This window comes from Panthera uncia (genome assembly GCF_023721935.1).
Source record: "Panthera uncia isolate 11264 chromosome E2 unlocalized genomic scaffold, Puncia_PCG_1.0 HiC_scaffold_19, whole genome shotgun sequence".
Taxonomy (NCBI): Eukaryota; Metazoa; Chordata; class Mammalia; order Carnivora; family Felidae; genus Panthera; species Panthera uncia.
Genome location: NW_026057588.1, coordinates 5,510,995 through 5,533,096, shown reverse-complemented (window position 1 = coordinate 5,533,096; position 22,102 = coordinate 5,510,995). Strand labels below are relative to the sequence as shown.

Sequence of the window (22,102 nt, the reverse complement as noted above, 5' to 3'; positions counted from 1 at the left end):
AAATAATAAAATAAAATAAACCATGTTTTTAAAAAGAGCATGCTCTAATTTCTAGCTAAAGCAATACGTGACTGAGCACAGTGTTCATAGAAAAGAAGAATTAAATGTCAAATTAGTTTCTTAGTATGAATACAGGAAAACATAATAAATAATAAAAAATAGAATATAAGGAGGGGCGCCTGGGTGGCTCAGTCAGTTGGGAGGCTGACTACAGTTCAGGTCACGATCTCGCGGTCCATGAGTTCAAGCCCCGCGTCAGGCTCTGTGCCGACAGCTCAGAGCCTTGAGCCTGCATCTGATTCTGTGTGTCCCTCTTTCTGTCCCTTCCCTGCTTGCTGTCTCTCTCTCAATCTCAAAAATAGTAAACTTTTTTTTTAATTTTAAATAGAATATAAGGAAAAATATAAAAAATAGAATACAAGTAAAAACATAAAAATCTTGGTAAATCCAAATCCTAATATCTACATTAGAATATTAATTCTTCACCTAATCAAATTGTTACAGTAAAGTGTGAATAACTTGGATGATGCCACTTCCAAGAAGCAAAAACACCAGTAACTAAAGAAATCTTTTTTAATGTTTGTGTATTTTGACAGAGAGGGAGAGAGGGTGGGTAGAGACAGAGAATACCAAACAGACTCCATGCTCAGCATAGAGCCCGAAGCGGGGCTGGATCTCAGGACCCTGAGATCACAACCTGAGTTGTCAAGAATCAGAGGCTTAACTGAATGAACCACCCTGTCCCCTAAAGAAATCTTTCTTAGTGTTCTCCAATTCAGAAGGAAGAAGTGAAATGTAGCAATTAAACTATATGGAATTGGATATACTCCCTGAACAATTATTTCCATATTCAAATTAATTTTGAACACGTCATTTTGTGCAAACTGTTCTAAAAATCCCTGAGCAAGTTATATGAGCAACAACTAATATACAGCGGAACAAGGAAAACAGAGATGTTATACAATAGCTAGGTAGACAAGACAGGATTTGCCTGGAGAGATTCTCAAACCAAGATACATGAGATTTAAGAGAAATAACTTCAATACAATGTAGAGAAAATTATTCCCATTAGGTATCTCTTAACATTTTTGTTTGCTAGAAAACCACCAATTTTTTAATATATTTTAGAGAAAGAGAGAGCGTGCAAGCAGGGGAGGGGCAGAGAGACAGAGACAGAATCTGAAGCAGTCTCCAGGCTCTGAGCCATCAGCACAGAGCCTGATGTGGGGCTTGAACTCACAAAAAGTGAGATCATGACCTGAGCTGAAGTCGGACACTCAACCGAGCCACCCAGGCGCCCCTAAAATCATCAATTTTGAAATTTGGAAATTATCTCTTTTGATGCAATATTCCCTTTCCTACTGAAGATCTAGGTACAAACACCCACAAACATAGGCACACATGAACTTCTAGTTAGTTCTGGGACTCCAAAATCTATCTTTAGCTTAATATAACCTATTGCATTCTGTGCATATCAAAACCAGAAAAATCTGTGTTCTCTATGCTCACAGAAACAAGAGCAAAGAAAAATAGGAAAATTTTATAAATAGCGATTGAGAATTCAGTCGGTATGGCTTAGAATTCTTTTAATTTCAAAAGCACTCTCAACAAACCACTACAAGATCACAGTAGGAGTCTTGGTCAAATACCCATTATAAGCATTCAAGAGTCTTTCTTGGGGCGCCTGTGTGGCTCAGTTGGTTAAGTGTCTGACGTCGGTTAAGGTCATGATCTCATAGTTTGTGACTTCGAGCCCTGCATCAGGCTCTGTGCTGTCAGTGGAGAGCCTGCTTGGGACTCTTTCTCTCTCTCAAAATAAAATAAACTTAAAAAAAATTAAAGAAATAAAAGAGAATCATTCTTCTGATAGAATGATCTGTGAGTTCTGCTTCCCATGTTTTACAAACAGAGGCTAAGGGGCGCCTGGGTGTCTCCGTCGGTTGAGCGGCCAACTTCGGCTCAGGTTACGATCTTGCTGTCCGCGAGTTCAAGCCCCGCATCGGGCTCTGTGCTGACAGCTCAGAGCCTGGAGCCTGTTTCAGATTCTGTGTCTCCCTCTCTCTGACCCTCCCCCGTTCATGCTCTGTCTCTCTGTCTCAAAAATGAATAAACGTTAAAAAAAAAAAAATTAAAAAAAAAACAAACAGAGGCTAATAATCAAGTACATGTGGATGTACGATAATTTCACACCCTTTTACGGGAACAGTTAGCCAATCTTTCCTCAGATATTTGTGAAAATTTCTTTATGTCAACCACATAATTAATATTCATGACTTCCACGAATGGCCATTTTGAAGACATCCATATTTTGATGCAATTCCAATGTTTCCTACTTAAACGGCAACTGGCAAAACTATTTAAAATTCTGAGTTTCTCTGTCTTACTTTAGCGCAAAGAATGATGCCCTGAACACTTACTTCATGCTGACTTTGTCACTCTTACACGTCAACCACAAACAGGATTCCCATGTGGACCCCCCTTTGTACAGTCAGTATACACGACAGCCTCCTTGATCTTTCATGGAAAAGTAGGTACGAAGGTGCCTGGGTGGATCCGTCAGTTAAGCGTCTGACTTTGGCTTAGGTCATGAGTTCAAGTCACCCGATGGGTGAGCATAAACCCCACTTCTCTCTCCCACACTCTCTGCCCCTCCCTCACTTGTGCCCTCTTTGTCAACAAAAAAAAAAAAAAAAAAAAAAAAAAAAAAGAAAAAAAGAAAAAGAAATGAAATGTAGGCATGAGCGTACTCCTCAACATAAAAGAGCCCCTCAACAATCAAATCATTTTGCATGCACAGAAGTAACACAGGCATAGCATGAGATGATTTCAGAGTAAAAGTAGGGACACCTGGCTGGCTCAGTGTGTTTAGAGTCCAACTCTTGATCTCAGCTCAGGTAATGATCTTGGTTTGGGACATGGAGCCCAAGGTATCTCCCCAGGATGTTATTACCTCTTGTTGAAAACTTTTGATCAGGAGTTAACAGCTTTGCCACATTCTTTGCAGTTTAGGGTTTTCCTCCATTATGTGTTCTCTCGTGTTCAGAAAGTCTGTAGTTCTGTTTAAAGGCTTTGTCACATCATATTTTACATTTGGCAGCCTTCTCCCCACTACATTCTACTTTGGGTTGGAAGTTTTGAGTAGTACTTTACTGCTTTGCCACATTTTGTAGATTTGTAATATTTCTTCCCATTATAAAATCTGTGTTGGGGAGCTTGGTTGGATCCGATGGTAAAGTGTTTGAATCTTGATTTCAGCTCAGGTCATGATCTCAAGGTCTGGAGATCAAGCCCCACAATGGGCTCCATCTTAAGACGCTGTTTAAGATTCTCTCTCCCCCCTACCCAACTTGCGCACACGCTCTCTCTTTAAATGAATGAATAAACAAGTAAGTAAATCTCTGCCATTGAGTGGGTTTTGAAGTTAAAGGCTTTGCCAAAGTTACTACATTTGTAAGTCTTCTCTTTAGTAAGGATACAGTGGTACATAGTAAGATTTGAACTTTCGTAAAAGACTTCCCCACATTTATTATTTTTATGTGGGCTCTTTGCAGACTGAGTTCTCTGATGTTTATTAGGATTTGACCCTTGATTAGCATTTTCCCAGATTCACTGTATGGGTAAGTTATGTCTCCATTATAAATACCTCACTAATTACAGAAGATACAGTCCTCACTAAAGATCTCCCTATGTTCACAACACATGAAAACTTGCTGCAAACTAAGTATTATGTGATAACTATTGAGCAGTGAAATCTGGTTAAAGATGCTACCACGTTTATCAAGATTAGAGACTTTGGAACAAGGGATTATGTGTTAGTGGAAGAATACGAAACCCACCTAAGAGAATTTCTCAAATCAATCATATTAAGAATTTTTATCTTCATTTTGAAATGTCTAACATTTCAAAAAAAAAAAAAAGTCTAACATTTCAAAATGTCTCGGTGAATGATTAATCCAGTTTTACGTTTGAAATGGTTACTTTCAGTACGGATTGGGTGCCTTTCAGATTTTCCAAATGTCCTTTAAGAGAATGTGTATGTTTAAAAAATGGATTTTGGTTCTTGTGTTCAAAGACATTGCTCTGCAAATATAACAGACTTAAAGTGCAGTTCTCCCAAGTGGTTTACACCCTTGATCTCTTCTGGCAGTAAAGATGTCATTATGGATAACTGTCCCAGCTTGGTTATATCCATCAGAACATCCTTTGTTCCCTTTACCAACCCCCATCATCATCCCTGTCATTAAGTATAAATACTCGGGCAACAGCTTCCATATATTCCCAGCACTCTATAGAACGAATCTTCTTTGCCTGTCTTTGCCAACAAGCCTAAGAGGTTATAGAGAGACACAACGAAAAGATACAAAACAGGTTATCTCGCTTACTAAACTCATATGCATAGTCATTAAAATACTGATGTGCAAAATTAACCCCCATCATAGGACATTAGGAGAATGGAGAAATAGGAAGCATCAGGACTTTGATCCTCCATGGAGACAAAATTGACCATATTACCTTTTTTTCAGTGCTCCAGAAGCCAGTTAGGAGAACACTGCACAAACATTCAAGTATGAATGAAGAAGAACCACACTGAAGGGACAAGGAAAGTTTTTGACAGTTGTGCACAACAGCTGCTCACTCTCCCTGGCACTCCGTGGGCAAGACCATGAGAAAAGTCTCAACTCTGCTCAGGAAAGAAAGACATAAGTGAACTGTGTGGGAGCAATTATCTAGCTGTTTTGCAGCTGCCCGGGGGACTTGTTTTTTTGTCACACGTGACACAGAATGAGAGAACCCAATGATACACTGTGGTGGCTGCTGAGTCCCAAGGCGAGCATTTGTCCAGACATTGGAGAGACTACAGAGCTGAAGACAGAGAGGGGAAGGTATCACAGGCTCTAAAGAAGTAACTCCACCTCTGTAAACTGAGAAATTAACAAAAACTCAGACAACACAAATGCCCAGAATACATGTGACAAGCACCAAGATTATTGTGATTTGGGTTCTCCTGTACAAATCAAGTTCAGGAGAATGGGCTCAGAGGCTATTTCTTAAATTCCCAAATGTGAACAAAAGATCACAAGGCATACAAAGTAGAAAAACTACTCCAATCAGAGGAATAAAATAAATCTCCAAAACTGGCCCTAAATTAAAAAAGAACTAAACCTGACCAAGAATTCAAATAACCATCATGAAGATGCTCATGGGAGGAGAGAAAACAGGGAACTAAATGATGTCAGGAAGACTATGCATGGCCAAAATGTAAACCCAAAGAGATGAAAAGTATGACAATCAATCACCCTAGAAACTGGGAGCTGAAGGGTATAATCACGGAATTTAAAAATACACCACAGGGTCACCAACAGATGTGATCCAGCAGAAGAAAGATCAGATTAACTGAGAGACCCCCTGTTGTCAATGATCTATTGAGAGGAGCTAAGAACAAGGTGGAAAAGGACAGAGTCTAGGGATTCATGGGACACCACCAAGTGAACCCAGAAATACATTAAGGGAACCTCATAAGGAGAGGAGAGTGAGAGGGGGCAGAGTTTACAGGAAGAACTACAGGCTTCTACTTCCAACATATGTGGCAAGAAGAGACAAATTCAAGAAGCTCAGTGAGTTCTAAGTAGGATAAATGTCAAGACACGAACCCACTAACACATTATAATTAATCTATCAAAATTCACAGGTGATCAGAGAATTTCAAAACAGTATGACAAAGGAATCTCATACAAGGGAGCTCCTGTAAGATTATTGGTAGGATTCTCAGTAGACCTTAGGGGAAGAATATTATACTATTAGGACAATTCATGTATACAGGATACAACATTCAGTGAACACTAACCAAGGGAAAAAAATCAACAACATGTGTCACGAAGTATGTGTGCACGATGTGTGTACAAATACATACATAATTTTACTGGTAAAGTGCATAAAGTGGATTCATACTTGAGTTAAACTCACATTATCTTAAAATCTAAGTTGAAAATTGTCATCCTACCACAAAATACACAGGCAAAAATGAAATCACAACTAAATAGTGTTGTGGAAGAGCCCAACAAAGGAAACACATTATTCACAACTGCAAAACCATAATAAGACAAAATTTACCCCAAAAAAATTCTACATAAAAAATAGTTGAGGGGCGCCTGGGTGGCTTAGTCGGTTGAGTGTCTGACATCGGCTCAGGTCATGATCTCATGGTTCGTGAGTTCAAGCCCCATGTTGGGCTCACTGTTGACATCGTAGAGTCTCCTTCAGATCCTCTGTTCCCCTACCCCACGCCTCTCCCCTGCTTGCATGCTCTTTCTCTCTCTCTCAAAATAAAATAAACTTAAAAAAAATTTTTTTAAATAGATGAATTTTTAAAAGGCAACCTTCTATATAACTATAATTTTAAACTATGACTGTGTACCCCTAAGAAAATAGCATTTTCAATTACTGGTAGGACTTCCTCAATGGTAAAATGAAAAACAGTATTCATTAAAAGCGACCATGGAAAGTTCTAATGAAGAATATTATGAATAAGCATTGAAAAGACATTAAAAAATTGTATTATGTTATTAGAATATTCCTCCTCTTACACAGAATGTGAGGCTATACTCCATTCTTTAGAACCAAGCAGACAAAATAAACCTCTTTTATTTGTAAATAATGAAACACCACCAGAGCTGTAAAATATGTTGACAATCACTTTATGAAAAATAAATATTGGGGATTAAATTCAGAAACATTCTGAGGAAAGAAGAGAAACCTATTGGTTATTTTTTACTGAAGTAAAATTACATTATAAAAAAAGCTTTTTAAATATGGCAATTTTACTAATTATCCACCTTACTTCTTATAAGCATATGCCAATGGCCTATCAGAACTTTTGATCTAAAAATTCAGAGATTAACGGAGCGCCTGGGTGGCTCAGTCGGTTGAGTGTCCGACTTCAGCTCAGGTCATGATCTCATGGTTTGTGGGATTAAGCCCCACATCTGGCTCTGTGCTGACGGCTCAGAGCCTGAAGCCTGCTTCAGATTCTGTGTCTCCCTCTCTCTCAAAAATAAATAAACATTAAGAAAAAAAAGGCTTTTTAAATTTAGTGATTAATCTCATATATAACTAATCAGAAAACGAGAACACAAATGACAAAATCACAAGAACTTATCATATAAAATAAAATTATAAAATGATGCAATTATTAAGAAATATGGTGATAATTGAGACTTTATGATAGGCTGTGAGTTCTACGCTCTAAATGTTGGAGCTCCCCTAGGGCATTAATTTCTGTAGGAATTCTAGGATACACATAGATACATTAAATTATTTCACCATTGAGGAATGGAATGCAGAGTGAAAATTCCTAATTTTAGTTAACAGAAAGACAAATGAACTTTTGACGTGAAATAAAGGATTAGATTTTCTTATTTTAGGGAGGTGCTTTGTTATCTGATGAAATTACTGAGTCTCAGTTTTGTATGATTAAGATTAAAGCCTCCATAACATTGGAAAGGTTAAACAAGAAAACACGTGATATCTGTCTCCAGTGTTCTTGGAGTTTATGCACCAAACCCCAATATGGCCACCACTACCCTGACACACTTCTCACATGAGGCAAAACAGAACTTAGAAATAGCTTAGAATAGAGTTCGTCAGAAATATGGAAACTTCCCCAGGGCCCTCAAAGCAATGGAGAAGCTCTCAGAATATGGAGGCCCTCACACTCCAAGGGGAGTCTCCTCCAGGCCCTCACTGTGGACACGATGGACCATCACTGGAGCTGAAGGAGAATTCTCAAAGAATGTAAGAGCATGAGGTGTTAGATAGCAGATGGCTTGCTGTGAGAGACATAAAACTAGCTAATTTCCATTCAAAGAGAGCTGCTCAAACCACATTTTAAGGCCTATCTTCCTCCTTCACGACTGGTCTTCACCTCTGTCATCTGCTTCATTCATCCCCACCTACCTGGGGGTGTGGCTATGGTTTCCTTTTCGTTCACATCACACAGCTCCTTCTTTTCCTCCAAAAACATGACCAGGTCTGGCTTTGACACAGCAAGACCTGTTTATTAGAGAAAAGGAACAGAGTATTGACGGGGATTCTAACTTTCGACCCACTATTGTGCTCAGCGGACGAGAGAGGCCACTGTGTAGAATTTTAGGAAATGCTTTTCCAAAAGCCATTGCCCAAAAGTCCCTTTACAGCATGCAGGAAGGATTTCCAATGTTCAGATCTTGACCTCCACTTCCAAATACTAGATACAATAAGAGGGAGAACTTGGGAGTTAAACATGTGGGAGGAACCATTTTATGCCATTCAATGTTTACAATTGCCGCTAATCTACAGAAATGAAGATCTTATGTGAAAGGGGAGGCTAAAGCTGAAAAGGAAACATCAGGAAGATACTTCTCTACATCTACAAACCCTTACTTCTTTCCCTCACTGCAGGGATCTGAATCCCAGTCATGCAAAGAGGAAGCTTTTTCAAAGGAAGGAGCAAAACCCTGAGTGTGGTTTGGGAAGTCTGGAAGGAGTTATCCTCACCCAAGAAAAGGAGGTGTCCGTAGTTCTCTAACATCACATCCCTGTACAGTTCCCACTGAACGACGTTCAGGAATCCCCACTCGTCCTGAGAGAATTCTATGGCCACATCCCTGAACGTCAGCAGTTCCTGCAATGAATACCACAGTTACCAAGTGACCATAGGCAGAGGTCATAATGGTACCTAAGATGAAAGAGGGAGTTAATGTCACCAGTTGGACCCCAAGACCTGACTTTCACTGCTTACGTGCTTGTTCCCACTGACCTTAATCCCTCAATTTCCTTTACCTCTTCTTTCTACCATCTTTTACTTCAGGCAAAACACCCCATGGGCTCAGTCTCCTATGGGAAAACAGAAAGTATCCAACAAAAGGTAATGACTGCCCCAAGGAAGAGCTTGGGCTGGCCCAATATGAACTTAGCCCCTGACTCACACCTATTGCAGATGGACTGAAGAGTAACCCAAGGAGTGACAGTTGCCATTACTCACCTCTACATATGATGGCAAGGCTCTCCTTTCTCAATCTCCAACCTAATCTTAATAAAAGGAAACCGTTCCCCATTCCTCAGTGAGCCTCTGCTCTGGAAATTATTCCCTTTCTCCTAATTTGCTGAAAATCAAGTTTCCTTTATGTGACAACCCCAGCTGGTGTAGTTTCTCTCTGTGAGTCAGCAAAGAATGAACTCATGTTAGTAGTTATATGAGGAGAGCTGGTTCTGGCCTAGGAGAATTTCTCGCTTTATGCAGTGGTTTTTAAAACAGTAATATGTTCTCATGTATTCTCTAATTTTGAGATAACAGGCTGGTATATGATTCACAAAAACATTGTAAACACTGTGTGTTTACCCAAGAGGATTTGAGAAATAAAGGCATCAATACAGGAATACGCATTTTTAAATACTGCATTTGTATCATACAGAGTTGTGTCTATTTCTTAGATGGAAAGTTTGAGTGGGTTACAAATATGCTTACCAAATTCTAAGGTGAATGAGAATTTCACTACAGTGTATTAAAGATCTTGTTAAAATGCAGGTTCCGTTCAGGACTTTTGCGGTGGTATCTGAGTCTGCATTTCTAACAAGGCATTAGCCTTTGGGCCAAGGGATACATTTTTGAATAACAAAGGTAGAACTCCAAGGCAAGAATTCTTGGAGGACTGGTAACTGAATGGGTTTTATGGCAATTACAGGTTCTACTAGAATAGCAAGAAAGCCAACAATTTTTTCTGAGCATTTCATACTTAGCAGTGAGCATCTAAGTTTCTCGTAAACTAATGAAATATAAATAATAATACTCTAAGAGAACAAACTCGTTATTGTTTTATTTTCATGGAGTATTTTGTCAAACATCCAATATACAGAAGGGATCAGGTTGTAACCCAGGTTATCTGCCCTACAATTGATCTAAAATGACACACAGGTCAGTATACAGAGAGGACCCTATAAAATTGTTCATAAAGGTGTCAAACCTGAAGAGTGATGGAAACCAAGCAATCCACACAAAATTGATGTACCTTTTTACATTTCCTGCACACATCCATACATTTATTTAGAAAGTAATTAAATACACATTAAAAATGACAGAGTAGAAAACGGTCATGGTGACTTAAACATTTTCAATGACAATAAAACTCATCTCCTTGTGCCTGACAATGCTTCTTTTATTCACAACGGCAACACGAACACACAGAATGAAATAATTGTTATATCTGAGTCCAGTATGGTGATGGATAGAAGCAGTAAACTGTTCACCGTTAGCCCAGAAAGCTGCTCTCTAGCCTGCATAGATTCCTTAAGGATCAAATACGTGCTGGTTGCTGCATTCTTACAGGGTCTCGTGGCTGCTTATACATCTCATCGATGGCTAGTATCGAAATGAATAAGCACCAGAAAAATCTTGCAAAAGTAGCTTTCCAAGTAGAAATTCGAAGAAACACTGATGATCTAATACTCCCCACATGTCTCCTCCCACTTGAGCACTTTGCAGATAACCCCCAGCTGCATACAGCCAACCTGCAGCTCTTTCTGCCCAAGGTTCCTGTTCCCAAGCTACCGAAATATAATTAGTAACATGCACCATAAAACGTCTCAAGAATTGTTTCTTGACAGTTGTGCTCAAGGATCCCACAACATAGTATTTCACCGAAGACTTTTGTTTCAATCCTCCTTTTTGATCTATTTCATGATTTTAAGACACTCAAACATGTTAATTCCATGGTTCTTCTTTTGCTGAAAACACAAAGTAAATAGAAGAGGATGCCTGTGACAAGAGCGTAGAGTAAAATTGAAGCCTACAGGACGGAGGTCTGACTGAATTAGAACCTCCATTCCCAGAAGTCACTATCTCTACTACACAAGTGTGTAAACTGAGGCGATGTGGGTGGGCCCGGGAACCAGAACTCAAGAAGAATTCTTGAGACACAATCATTACAAAAAGCTGCTTCCATTAAAGCATGGGGACAGGATCTGCACTGAGACAGTGAAGAGAAATAATCGTCTACTTTTAAGTTCTGGGGATGAAGGAAGCTTGTACAGGAATTTTCACATGTTAAAGAGGACTTAAGGGATCCTGAAGGTCTTGCTATTGTCAAGCTAAGGTTGTTGTTTTTTGCCTCTACCTGCAAGTTGCCGGGAAATTTTATTTTATCTACGTTTTTTTCGCCTTTGTTCTCCTTAACAGAAACTACAAGCAAAGAGAAACTCAGGAGAAAAAAGTTTCCAGTTTAAATGCGATGGTTTCTACACATCGCTCAGCAAATCCATCTAAGGTCCTTTACGAACGAAACGAGGGCATATGTGAATGAAATCTGGTGGAGAACACCACGCCAAGTTAAACAACGGAACATCAGCTGTAAGGAAACGATTTGATGTGTCCGAAGGTCACATGATCACTGGCGTGTTCTTGTGGCTCCCTAACAGTAAATCAGAAGATAAATCTAATTATGAAAAAAACCAGTGGATTTACCCCAATTTCAATCACATATCGTTTCCATGTCCTATAATACCTGGTATATTTTAAATAGAGTAGCTTTTTCACATTCTAAAGACCAAGCCTGCCCTTTTTTATTTGCAGAACTCTCGGAGTTATTCTGGGCCTCATATCCATCTTGTATTTATGTTCATTTTCTTAGTCTGGGATCTACACAGAGCTGATAAAGCATCCAAAGTGGACCTAAATGGGAAGTGTTTTTTTTTCCTTGACTGAAATACCAGGGCCAGACCCCATCAGCAATAGGAATTTTGAACTCCCCAACTTCCCCTGGGGGTCTGTCACAAGGAATATTTTCAATACTTGCAGGACTTTAACTCCAAGTGACAACTGTCGAGGCCCTCCTGGAACCCAGGTCGCAAAGGGGACAGAGAAGGCTCTGGGATATAGAGGAACGGTGTTCTAAAGGCCTAAACTTGAGTATGATTTTTGAAAAGGTTTAAAAAATCAGGTGAAAACAAAGCAGAAACATCAGGACTAGAGGAACCAACATTTGCAATTTCTAAAAGCACGGAATTTCAGGAGAGAAAGAGGACGCGGCTTCTGACGTGGGACGCCAGGCTTACCTGAGAACTGGCCATTTTCTTCTTCTTCCACCTCGTCCGCTAGATTTCTTGCTCGGTTGATTTCAGTGATGAAATCACGGTTGCATCAGGAAGAAAATGCCTTTAAAGCCACCAACACAGCCTCTTCACCAGTTAACTGCACGCCTGCAGGCAGGACATTGTAATGCAAAAACGGCCCAACTTCCTAGTCCTTTGTGTCCTGAGCTATTCAGGAACTCTGAGCTCCCACTTGGAGACCTAGCTCTGAGTTTCCCCTTCTCTGCTTGCAGGGGGCCTCTTCTCCCACAGACACCCCCAAATTAGACTGCAGCACGGGAACGTGTGCTGCACGGACCTCACCCTCCCCAACTCCTACAGAGGAGACCCCATTACCTCTCCTTTAGCCAAAGCCTGCACTCAACGTTCATAAATTAATGGGAAGCCGCCCCGCGTAACCCTGGCCTCATTCTGAATCACCTGATGCAGTTAATTAAAATAACAGTTGGGAGGCGCGCCAGGGTGGCTCCGTGGGTTCAGCCTCCAACTCCTGATTTCGGCTCAGGTCATGATCCCAGGGTCGTGGGATCCAGCCGGTTGTGGGTTGCACGCAGAGCAGGGAGCCTGCTTAAGATTCTCTCTAGCTCTGTCCCTCCCCCACTCACGCTGTCTCTCTCTCTCTCTCTCACTTGCTCTAAATTAAGAAAAAAATAAAAAATAAAAAAAACACTTGGGGCGCCTGGAGACTCAGCTGTTTAGCGTCCCGCTCTTAATTTCAGCTCAGATCATGATGCCAGGGTGGTGGGATTGAGCCACGCGTCGGTCTCAGCTCGGAGCGTGGAGCCTGCTTAACATTCTCTCTCGCCCTCTGCCCCTCCCGCCCCCGCCTGCGCATGCGCTCTCTCCCCTCTCTTAAAAAAAAAAATACCGTGCATGTATAAAAATAAAACAAATAAAAAATTGCTATCCTTCCCACCCACACCAATTGACAGAATAGGAGGGGGAGGGCAGCTGATACCTTTTTTCAAACTCCACATGTGACCCTATTGGGAAGCATTTGGGGAAGTGACCAAGCAAAAATCAGTAACCATGGGTATGGTTGTCACCCAGATTTAAATCCACGCCCCCTCCACTGATCAGAGTTTCTGGAGATTTACACATTCTCCCCCTTTTCTCTACACGGAGGGAGACACTCATTCAAATGCAGCCTCCCCTTATACATGCAAATGCCTCTTACAAAAGGAAATTTACACCAGGTTTCAGAGCTTTTCATTTGTCTGCTGGATCTTTAAAATAACCAGCTGAGAATAATCCTTAGGGCAAAGAGACATATTTTGTGCTGACAAAATGCTTCCCCCCTTCAGTAGGGAAGTGTTTATTTTCCTAAGTCACGGCCAGTTTTCCAAAGCGAACGTGTATTTTCCACTCCCATCAGTAACACATGGGAATTCTAAATCCTCCCAATTTTCGTGTTAATTTAGGGTTATCCTTTTTCCTTTATTTTAGCCTTTCCAGAAAATATTCAGGGCTTTCTCACTGTAAAATATGAAGTGATCTTACTACAGATCACATTATGCTTAAAAGCATAATGCTGAACAAAAATCAAAATGACTGCATTAAAGCATCAGTAAGTCTTGACATTAAACGAAATACCAATTTTTCCTCTCTTCCACAAACCTCCCCTCCTCCCTTTTCATTTAGCCTTTTTCTTCAGGAAGCCGGTACCACCCAGAAAACCTGACGAACAAGGCAGGCAACACAAACAATTCCTGTCGAAACCGGATGGATCCTGTATTTCCCTACAAACCCCCAGCCCCTGCCTCTGGGTGGGCTTGCAGCTCTGAAGGCCCTAGCCAGCCTCAGCCTCCTCAGCCTCCCAAAGCAAGAAAGCTACTGTTCCCCAACTCTGTCTTATCCCAAACTCTGTCTTCACGCTATTATTTTTGACTCTGAAGCACAGAGGTCAGTTTTTGAAAACAGAATGAATGTGCAGGAGAGGAAAACATTTTTCTCCAACTGTTCTCTATTCTTCGGTGGGTCTAATAATTGCAATGATGTAAGACAGGTTCACAAAGGAAAAAAACTAATTTCTTAATTATGGGAACCTCAAAGATACCAGGCTCAAACACAGGCAGCTGATGCTTATATGCCATTTTGAATTAAGCAGAAGGGGGTAGGGATTTAGAATTTCAACAAGGTGGAAATACATTCACAGGAAAAAGAAAAGAACAAATATTTGTTAAACGTTTGCCATGCCAGGCAAGCAATTATTTATGATATAAAAAGCTAATCTCTGGTATTAGCTCTTTTCCTGGTAGAGAGGTCCCTCAACTAATTTATTCTTGGGATGTATATCAGCCTCAGAAATAAAGGAAATCCTTCCTTTTGCAGCAACAAACTAAACTTAAAGCACCTTTTCTCAAGTTAAATAAGCCACACACAGAAAAATATATACTGTAGGAAATCACATACATGTGGAATCTAAAAGAGACAAAAATTATAAAAGATTAGCATGTTCGTTGCCAGGGGCTGAGGACAGGGAAATACTCAGACATTGATTCAACTGGTCCAAGATTTACTTAATGCAGGATGAGTGACTGCACGTTTACATCTCGATGACCAGAGCTCATACTAGTGTGTTGTATGCTTGAAATTTGCTAGGAGAGGCTATCGAAGTGTTCTCACTGATGTGGAGAACAAAGGCAAAAGAAAAAATACTATTTTCTTACGACTCACAGCCCACTGACAAGTCGTTGAGATGGGCAGAGTGGCTTTTCCTCCAGGAACTCACCTGCCTCAATGTGGACACTTTGCCAAGGGCAAAAGGCAACCTTTGTGTGACATTAGCCCCACTCCAGGATCCTGTAAATTCTCCTTCAACACATAAAAACCCTTTTGGAACCTTCCTTTATCTCTACTCCCCAAGTCATATGGTGGCAATTACCCTCCAAGCTTATGGCCCACTGATATACATCTGAAGGGTCTCATGACTGAGGCTTCACTAGACAGTAATAAATGACCTTTTCCTAATAACATCTAGACCCTCAAGTTCCTTGAAACCTTGCTTCCAAATTCCTCAGAGACTTAGGCTGTCCCTGACCCCCTCCCAACTTGAAAGTATATCCTCAGCCACTCCTACTAACCTCAGTGCAGCTCTTTCTGCCCACAGGTCCTGTCCCCCAGCTTTATTAAAACCACGCTCTTTGCACTGAAGACCAGAATTCTTTCTTGTCTGTTCACTCCTGAACCCCAACATTTTCATAGCATCACCACACACATACACATACACACACACAGAAAATCTTTTTTTTTTACTTTTTTTTTAAATTAAAAATTTAACATTTATTTTTGAGACAGAGAGAGACAGAGCATGAACAGGGGAGGGGCAGAGAGAGGGAGACACAGAATCTGAAACAGGCTCCAGGCTCTGAGCGGTCAGCACAGAGCCCAACGCGGGGCTCAAACTCATGACCCTGAGATCATGACCTGAGCCAAAGTCGGATGCTTAACCGACCGAACCACCCAGGCGCCCCCCTTTTTTTTTTTAACGTTTTACTTTTATTTTTGAGACAGAGAGAGACAGAGTGAGCAGGGGAGGAACAGAGAGAGAGCAAGACAGAATCTGAAGCAGGCTCCAGGCTGTCAGCACACAGCCCAACGCGGGGCTCGAACTCACAAACCGTGAGATCATTACCTGAGCCAAACTCAGACCCTCAACCGACTGAGCCACCCAGGCGCCCCCACACAGAAAATCTTAATTGTGGGAGGTATGGGATGTTTATTAGATCTATTGTGGTAATGACTTTGTAAGCAGGACCCAAGGGTACAGGAGCACCTGGTTCCAGTGGCCCCAGACAGACCCAGTTCTGCCACTCACGGCTGACCAAATCCAAGGGCAAGACAGAGGACTTTTGCTGCCTCAATTTTGACCTCAAACTTCCTCACTGGGTTCCTTCCAGCTTGTCTCCCGGCTCAGGAGGAAGACCCTGAGGACAAAGTATCCCTCAGGGGAACTGGAACCACCCCTCAAGCCACAAGCACTGCCCTGAGCCAAAAAACCCCACCCTGGACTGACTCCCAGACAATGACAGATTTAACCTGTACTGTCAACCTGAGGCACCCACTCACTTTTGCCCCCCTGTTTCCCTTATATAAACCTGGAAGTATTTCTAGCACATTGGACACAATCTGAGACATTAGCCATCTTCCCAGTGTCTGCCTCCCTGAAATAACTTCCTTTGTCTCACCACCTCTCATCTCTCTGCCTTTGGATTTTGTCAGGAGCAAGTGACCAAACCTGATCTGTTTGGGACCCTGGAGACACGTGCTCTTGCACCCCATCCCTGCACACCAGCTAACAGCAGAGCAATGAGTGGTGGCAAAACCAGAAAGGGATTTTCGTCAGGGAGGCCAACACCGAGAAGGCAGTGCACAGACATCTCAAACACGGTCTCCAAATTTCCGGAATAATCCTCAACCTTGAAAAAGGAAATAGATCCTTCCAAATTAAACAACACACTTCAAATGTGAGGACATTATGCTAAGTGAAATAAATGAATGAGACACACAGACACTGAATCTACTAACGTGACTAACCTAATGGAGTGAACCTCATGAAAAAAGGAAGGAATGAAGGAAGGGAGAAAACAAGGAATGTGGCAACAAAAAAGTAAGAAAGGAACAAAATGTAATTGCCTGGGGTTTAGAATAGATACAAATGTGGAAGGGGGCGTCTGGGTGGCTCAGTAGGTTAAGCATCCAACTCCTGGTTTCAGCTCATGTCATGATCTCAGGGTTCATGGGTTTGAGAGCTGCATCGGGATCTGTGAGGACAGTGATCTGTGAGCCTGTTTGGGATTCTCTCTCTCTCTCTGCCCCTCCCTGGCTCATGATTGCACGCTCTCTCTCTCAAAATAAATAGATTAAAAAAAAAAAAAAGATACAAATGTGGAAGTAGTTGTGTAACAGGTATTGTTTCATTTTTGTAAGACGAGACATTCAAAGGGATTTGTTTTGTAATAATGTATTCTTAACACCACAGTTCAAAATGGTTAAAAAGATAAATTTCAGGACTTGGGTTTTCAACCACAATTAAGAGTAAAATATACGAGCGCCTGGGTGGCTCAGTCGGTTAAGATCCGACTGAGCGTCCAACTTCGGCTCAGGTCATGATCTCATGGTTCGTGGGTTCGAGCCCCACGTTGGGCTCTGTGCTGACAGCTCAGAGCCTGGGGCCTGCTTTGGATTCTCTCTCTCTCCCCGTCCCTCCCTCTCTGCCCCTCTCCTGCTTGTACTCTCTCTCTCTCTCAAAAATAAATAAACATTAAAAAAAAAAGTAAAATATAAAACCTAAAGCTGAAGGGAGTGTGGGTGGCTCAGTGGGTTAGGCATCTGACTCCTGGTTTCAGCTCAGGTCATGATCCCATGGTGCCTGAGATGCAGCCCCAGATTGGGCTCTATGCTGACAGTACAGAGCCTGCTTGGGATTCTCTCTCTTCCTCTCTCTCTGCCTCTCCTTCCCCTTCTCCCTCTCTCTCTCTCTCTCTCTCTTTCTCAATCCCTCTCTGTATCTCTCTGGCGTGCACGCATAGTCTCTGTCTCTAAAAAACTAAACATAAAAAAAACCCCAAAACCTAAAGTTGATACAACAAAGTTGAGTTTTAAAACATTACCTTCAATTCAAGAAGGTATTTTTCTCACAAAAGTCATATACGTTCATCCATAAATACATAATGAACAAAACAACCACTGACCCACTAACCAAGAGAAAGAAACAAGGTGAGTCATAAGCAAAGAATGTATGGGTAATATTTATATAGAAAAATACATAACTTTATTGGGAATTGATATATAGCTGATTCCAATTTGACTTAAACCCTACACTGTGGTAAAATGCACTGAGTTGAAAACTTATGCACAAACATAAACCATAGATAAAGAAACAAAAAAAAAATTAATTCATGCTATGGAACCTATCATACATAAGAAAGCATTGTTCAGGAATTCTAAAACAAAAATCAGACAAATTTTAGACCATGAAATTCTGCATAAAACTAATGTTTTAGGTGCACCTGGGTGGCTCTGTAGATTGAGTGTCCCACCCTTGATTTCAGCTCAGTTCATGATCCCACCAGGCTCCAAGGATGGAGCCCACGTAAAATTCTCTCCCTCCCTTTGCCCCTCCCAACGCTCATGCAGGCTCGCTCCCTTTCTCTGCTATGGGGCAGAATAGTGTAATATATATATATATATTTTTTTAACGTTTATTTATTTTTGAGACAGAGAGAGACAGAGCATGAACGGGGGAGGGTCAGAGAGAGGGAGACACAGAATCTGAAACAGGGTCCAGGCTCTGAGCTGTCAGCACAGAGCCTGACGCGGGGCTCAAACTCACGGACCGTAAGATCATGACCTGAGCCGAAGTCGGCCACCTAACCAACTGAGCCACCCAGGCGCCCCCAGAATAGTGTAATATTATGCAAGGGTGCTGAATGAGACAACCTAGCGTATTTGGGAACATAAACATGAAGCAATAGTTAAGTTTTGAAAGAATAACAAACCTTCAAGGACATATTTTTAAAGTTTATTTCTTTAATGTGTGTGTGAGAGAGAGAGAGAACAGAAGTAGGGAGGGGCAGAGAGAAGGGGAGAATCCTAAGCAAGCTCCACACTATCTGCACAGGTCCTGATGCGTGGCTCAAACCAAAGAACCATCAGATCATGACCTGAGCCAAAATCAAGAGTCAGACACCTAACCAGTGGAGCCACCCAGGCACCCCCAAAAACACTTTAAAATGGAATTGTTATCTCTAAGGAACTGTTTAGAACCACACGTGTTATCCAAAATACTCTGTAAGGTTTTAAATTCACAAATCATGCATTTGCAGGGCGCCTGGCTGGCTCAGGTGGTTAAGCGTCTGAATCTTGGTTTCAGCTCAGGTTATGATCTCACAGTTCATGGGTTCAAGCCCCACATCTGGCTCTGCATTGACAGTGCAGAATCTGCCTGGGATTCTCTCTCTGTCCCTCTCCCACTCTCGCTCTTTTGTTCAAAATAAATAAACTTAAAAAAAGAAAGAAAGGAAAAGTTGGCTAAAAAAAGAGCTGAAGGTACCTTAGGCTCTTAAATTTGTAACATTCATTTTTCCAATGTTCCATTAATTGTGGAAGCAACGCTTCTAGTTTTGCTTAGGGGTATTCATTTGCTGGATTGAATACTGAAAATTTTAGCCATCTTTTCTCTAAGGGTGAGAACAAATTGGTCTGCAAAGTTCATAATGTCCAGTTCCATCTTGGTCCTTGTAACTAAAAAAGAAAGATCCTGGATCAGTCCATTTACATAACATAGTTAAATACTACCACATGGGTGAATTCCACATCTAAAGACCAGAATTTTCTTTAAAGAAACGGACTTGGAAACAATCATCAAAACTAAAAGGAAACCGATGGAATGGGAGAAGATATTTGCAAATGACATTTTAGATAAAGGGTTAGTATCCAAAATCTATAAAGAACTTATCAAGCTCACCACACAACAAATAATCCAGTGAAAAAAATGGGCAAAAGACATGAATAGACACTTTTCCAAAGAAGATATCCAGATGGCCAACCAACATATGAAAAGATGTTCAACATCACTCATCATCAGGGAAATACAAATCAAAACCTCACACCTGTCAGAATGGCTAAAATTAACAACTCAGGAAACAGCAGGTATTGGCAAGGATGTGGAGAAGGGGAACACTCTTGCACTCCTGGTGGGAATGCATATTGGTACATACATATATTCAGCAATCAAAAAGAATGAAATCTTGTCATTTGCAACAATATGGATGGAACTAGAGTTATGCTAAGCAAAATAAGTCACTCAGAAAAAGATAAATATCCTATTATTTCACTCATGTGGAATTTAAGAAACAGAACAGATAAACATAGGGGAAGGGAAGGAAAAAGAAGATAAAAACAGAGGAAGGCAAAGGACAAGTGACTCTTAAATACAGAAAATTAAGTGAGGGTTGCTGGAGGGGTGTTGGGTGGGGGGATGGGCTAAATGGGTGATGGGTATAAAGAAGGGCACTTGATGGGATGAGCACTGGGTGTTATAAGTGATGAATCACTAAATTCTACTATTAAGATCAAAAAAATTAAAAAAAATCACAATTCCCTCTTAATTATAGAGAACAAACAGGGTTAATGAAGGGAGGTGGGTGCGAAATCTGTTAGATGGGTGATGGGCATGAAGGAGGGCACTTGTTATGACAAGCACTGGATATTGTATGTTAAGTGATAAACCACTGAATTCTATTCCTGAAACCAATATTCCACTGTATGTTAACTAAATAGAATTTAAATGCTGGGGAGGAGAGGGAAGGAAAGAGGAGAGGTAGGGGAAGGGAAGGGAGGGGAAGGGGGAGGAGGAGGGATAAGTGAAGGGAAGATGGAGGGGGGAAGAGAGGGGAAAAGAAGGGAGGGGAAGGGAAGGGGAGGGGAGGGGAGGGAGGAAGTTAGACTTCATTGTAATCATCATGAAGGGATTCATAGGGCTTTTGTGTACAAGACTGAATTTTGTTCCGATCCACAGGATTGGGAAAAGCCATTATAATTGATAGGTGGGGTCTTCCAGGGACCCTTTTAACGTCTTGCCTGAAGTTAGCAGTCTTTCTTTAGGCCCCATTTATGATGCTCCCAGTGGATGTTCCCATCCAGTGTATGGCCTGGCCCTCACCAATAACCAGGTTGTTGAGAAACCAGGTTGGGAAGGTTGGATCACCATGTTAAATTCTTCACCAATTATGGGCATCCTCAGTCACTTTAGGGAATTCTTTGACTGTGGCTCCAAGTTCAGCCTTACTCCAGAGAACATAAGAAACTTTGGGTCGACCTAGGTCCTCAGAGGACTCATCTTTAAAGGGGCAGGTTTTAATAGGTTCATGAGAGGAGGCAGCAGAGTGAACTTCAGGGGAAAAGGAAGGTGCAGCAAAGGGATGGAAGGGAGAGGACAGAGGAAGATGCTCAGGAGGTGGGGCCTGAGCACAAGTGGCTTCCTAGTTAGTATCTGTTGACATCGAAGGTGGGGGAGAAGACTACAAATCAGCAACTCTTTTTTATCCTTTTAATTGTTTGCTTACCTTATTTCACTGAAAAATTATATATATGTTAGCATGAGGCAATATTACATTCTTGATAGGGTTTGGAACCTTCAAAATACAAAAATAGAAATCCTATTCCATCTTGTTGATTTCAGAATCATAGTTGTGCAACTCAGCTTTGATTAAAGTAACTCTGGAAAGTTCAAAGAATCCAGTAATGGCCACCGGAGTTCTAAATTACCTCTGGTTAAGTCCGTCCAGATGCCCAAGCAGAAGGAAAGTATCTTTTATTTCTTTTTTTGAGAGAGAGTGAGAGAGGTGGGGGAGTGGAGTTTGAGCCAGGGGCAGGTACAGAGGTAGACAGAGAATCCAAAGTGGTCTCCACACTGACAGCAGAGAGCTGGATGCAAGGTTGGAACTCGAGAACCATGAGGTCATGACCTGAGCTGAAGTCAGACGCTTAACCCACTGAGCCACCCAGGTGCTCCAGAAAGTATTTTTTAAGCCTAAGGACGGCGTCTATTCCTTCGGCTGGAATAGAGGAGTAGCACCCATGAGCAAGGTCAAGTCCACCCCTTCCTGTTGGGTCTACTGACGTGCAGGGGAAGAATGCTACAGCGCTGAATGATTCTCGATATGATCTCAAGACTTGCTGGCATCAGAAAAGGCCACTGCCTACCATGGTCAAGTTTGATCTTCTAGGAACATGGGGTTCCTTGGCTCCCCAGCATCACTGGTCTGTTGAAATCTCAAAGAAGCTACAATTAGTCAAGGTATAAGCTAGCGAGCATAGGTCAGTGGGTTATATGTGTGCAGCCACTGTAGTGCTTAGAACAGTTACGGTCTGAGAAAGACTGTATTTGGACAATAACACAGATACGTTATTAAGTGTTCATTAAGCTCTCACTCTATGCACACACACAGGTTACATGGTGCTGTGCTGGGAACCTCGG

General features: G+C 41.4%; 1 protein-coding gene across 2 annotated transcripts in view; it reads right to left on the bottom strand.

The window, feature by feature from the left end:
- Positions 1–22,102, bottom strand: part of LOC125915493 (zinc finger protein 345-like) — a 78,215-nt gene that overhangs the window by 11,877 nt on the left and 44,236 nt on the right. For both annotated transcript variants that reach the window (XM_049621373.1, XM_049621374.1), the window contains exons 3-5: positions 12,085–12,228; positions 8,533–8,659; positions 7,954–8,049 (exon numbers count right to left, since the gene is read on the bottom strand). In XM_049621373.1, the coding sequence (XP_049477330.1) occupies positions 7,954–8,049; positions 8,533–8,659; positions 12,085–12,099 (238 nt within the window). In that variant the 5' untranslated portion in view covers positions 12,100–12,228. The remainder of the gene's footprint in view (positions 1–7,953; positions 8,050–8,532; positions 8,660–12,084; positions 12,229–22,102) is intronic.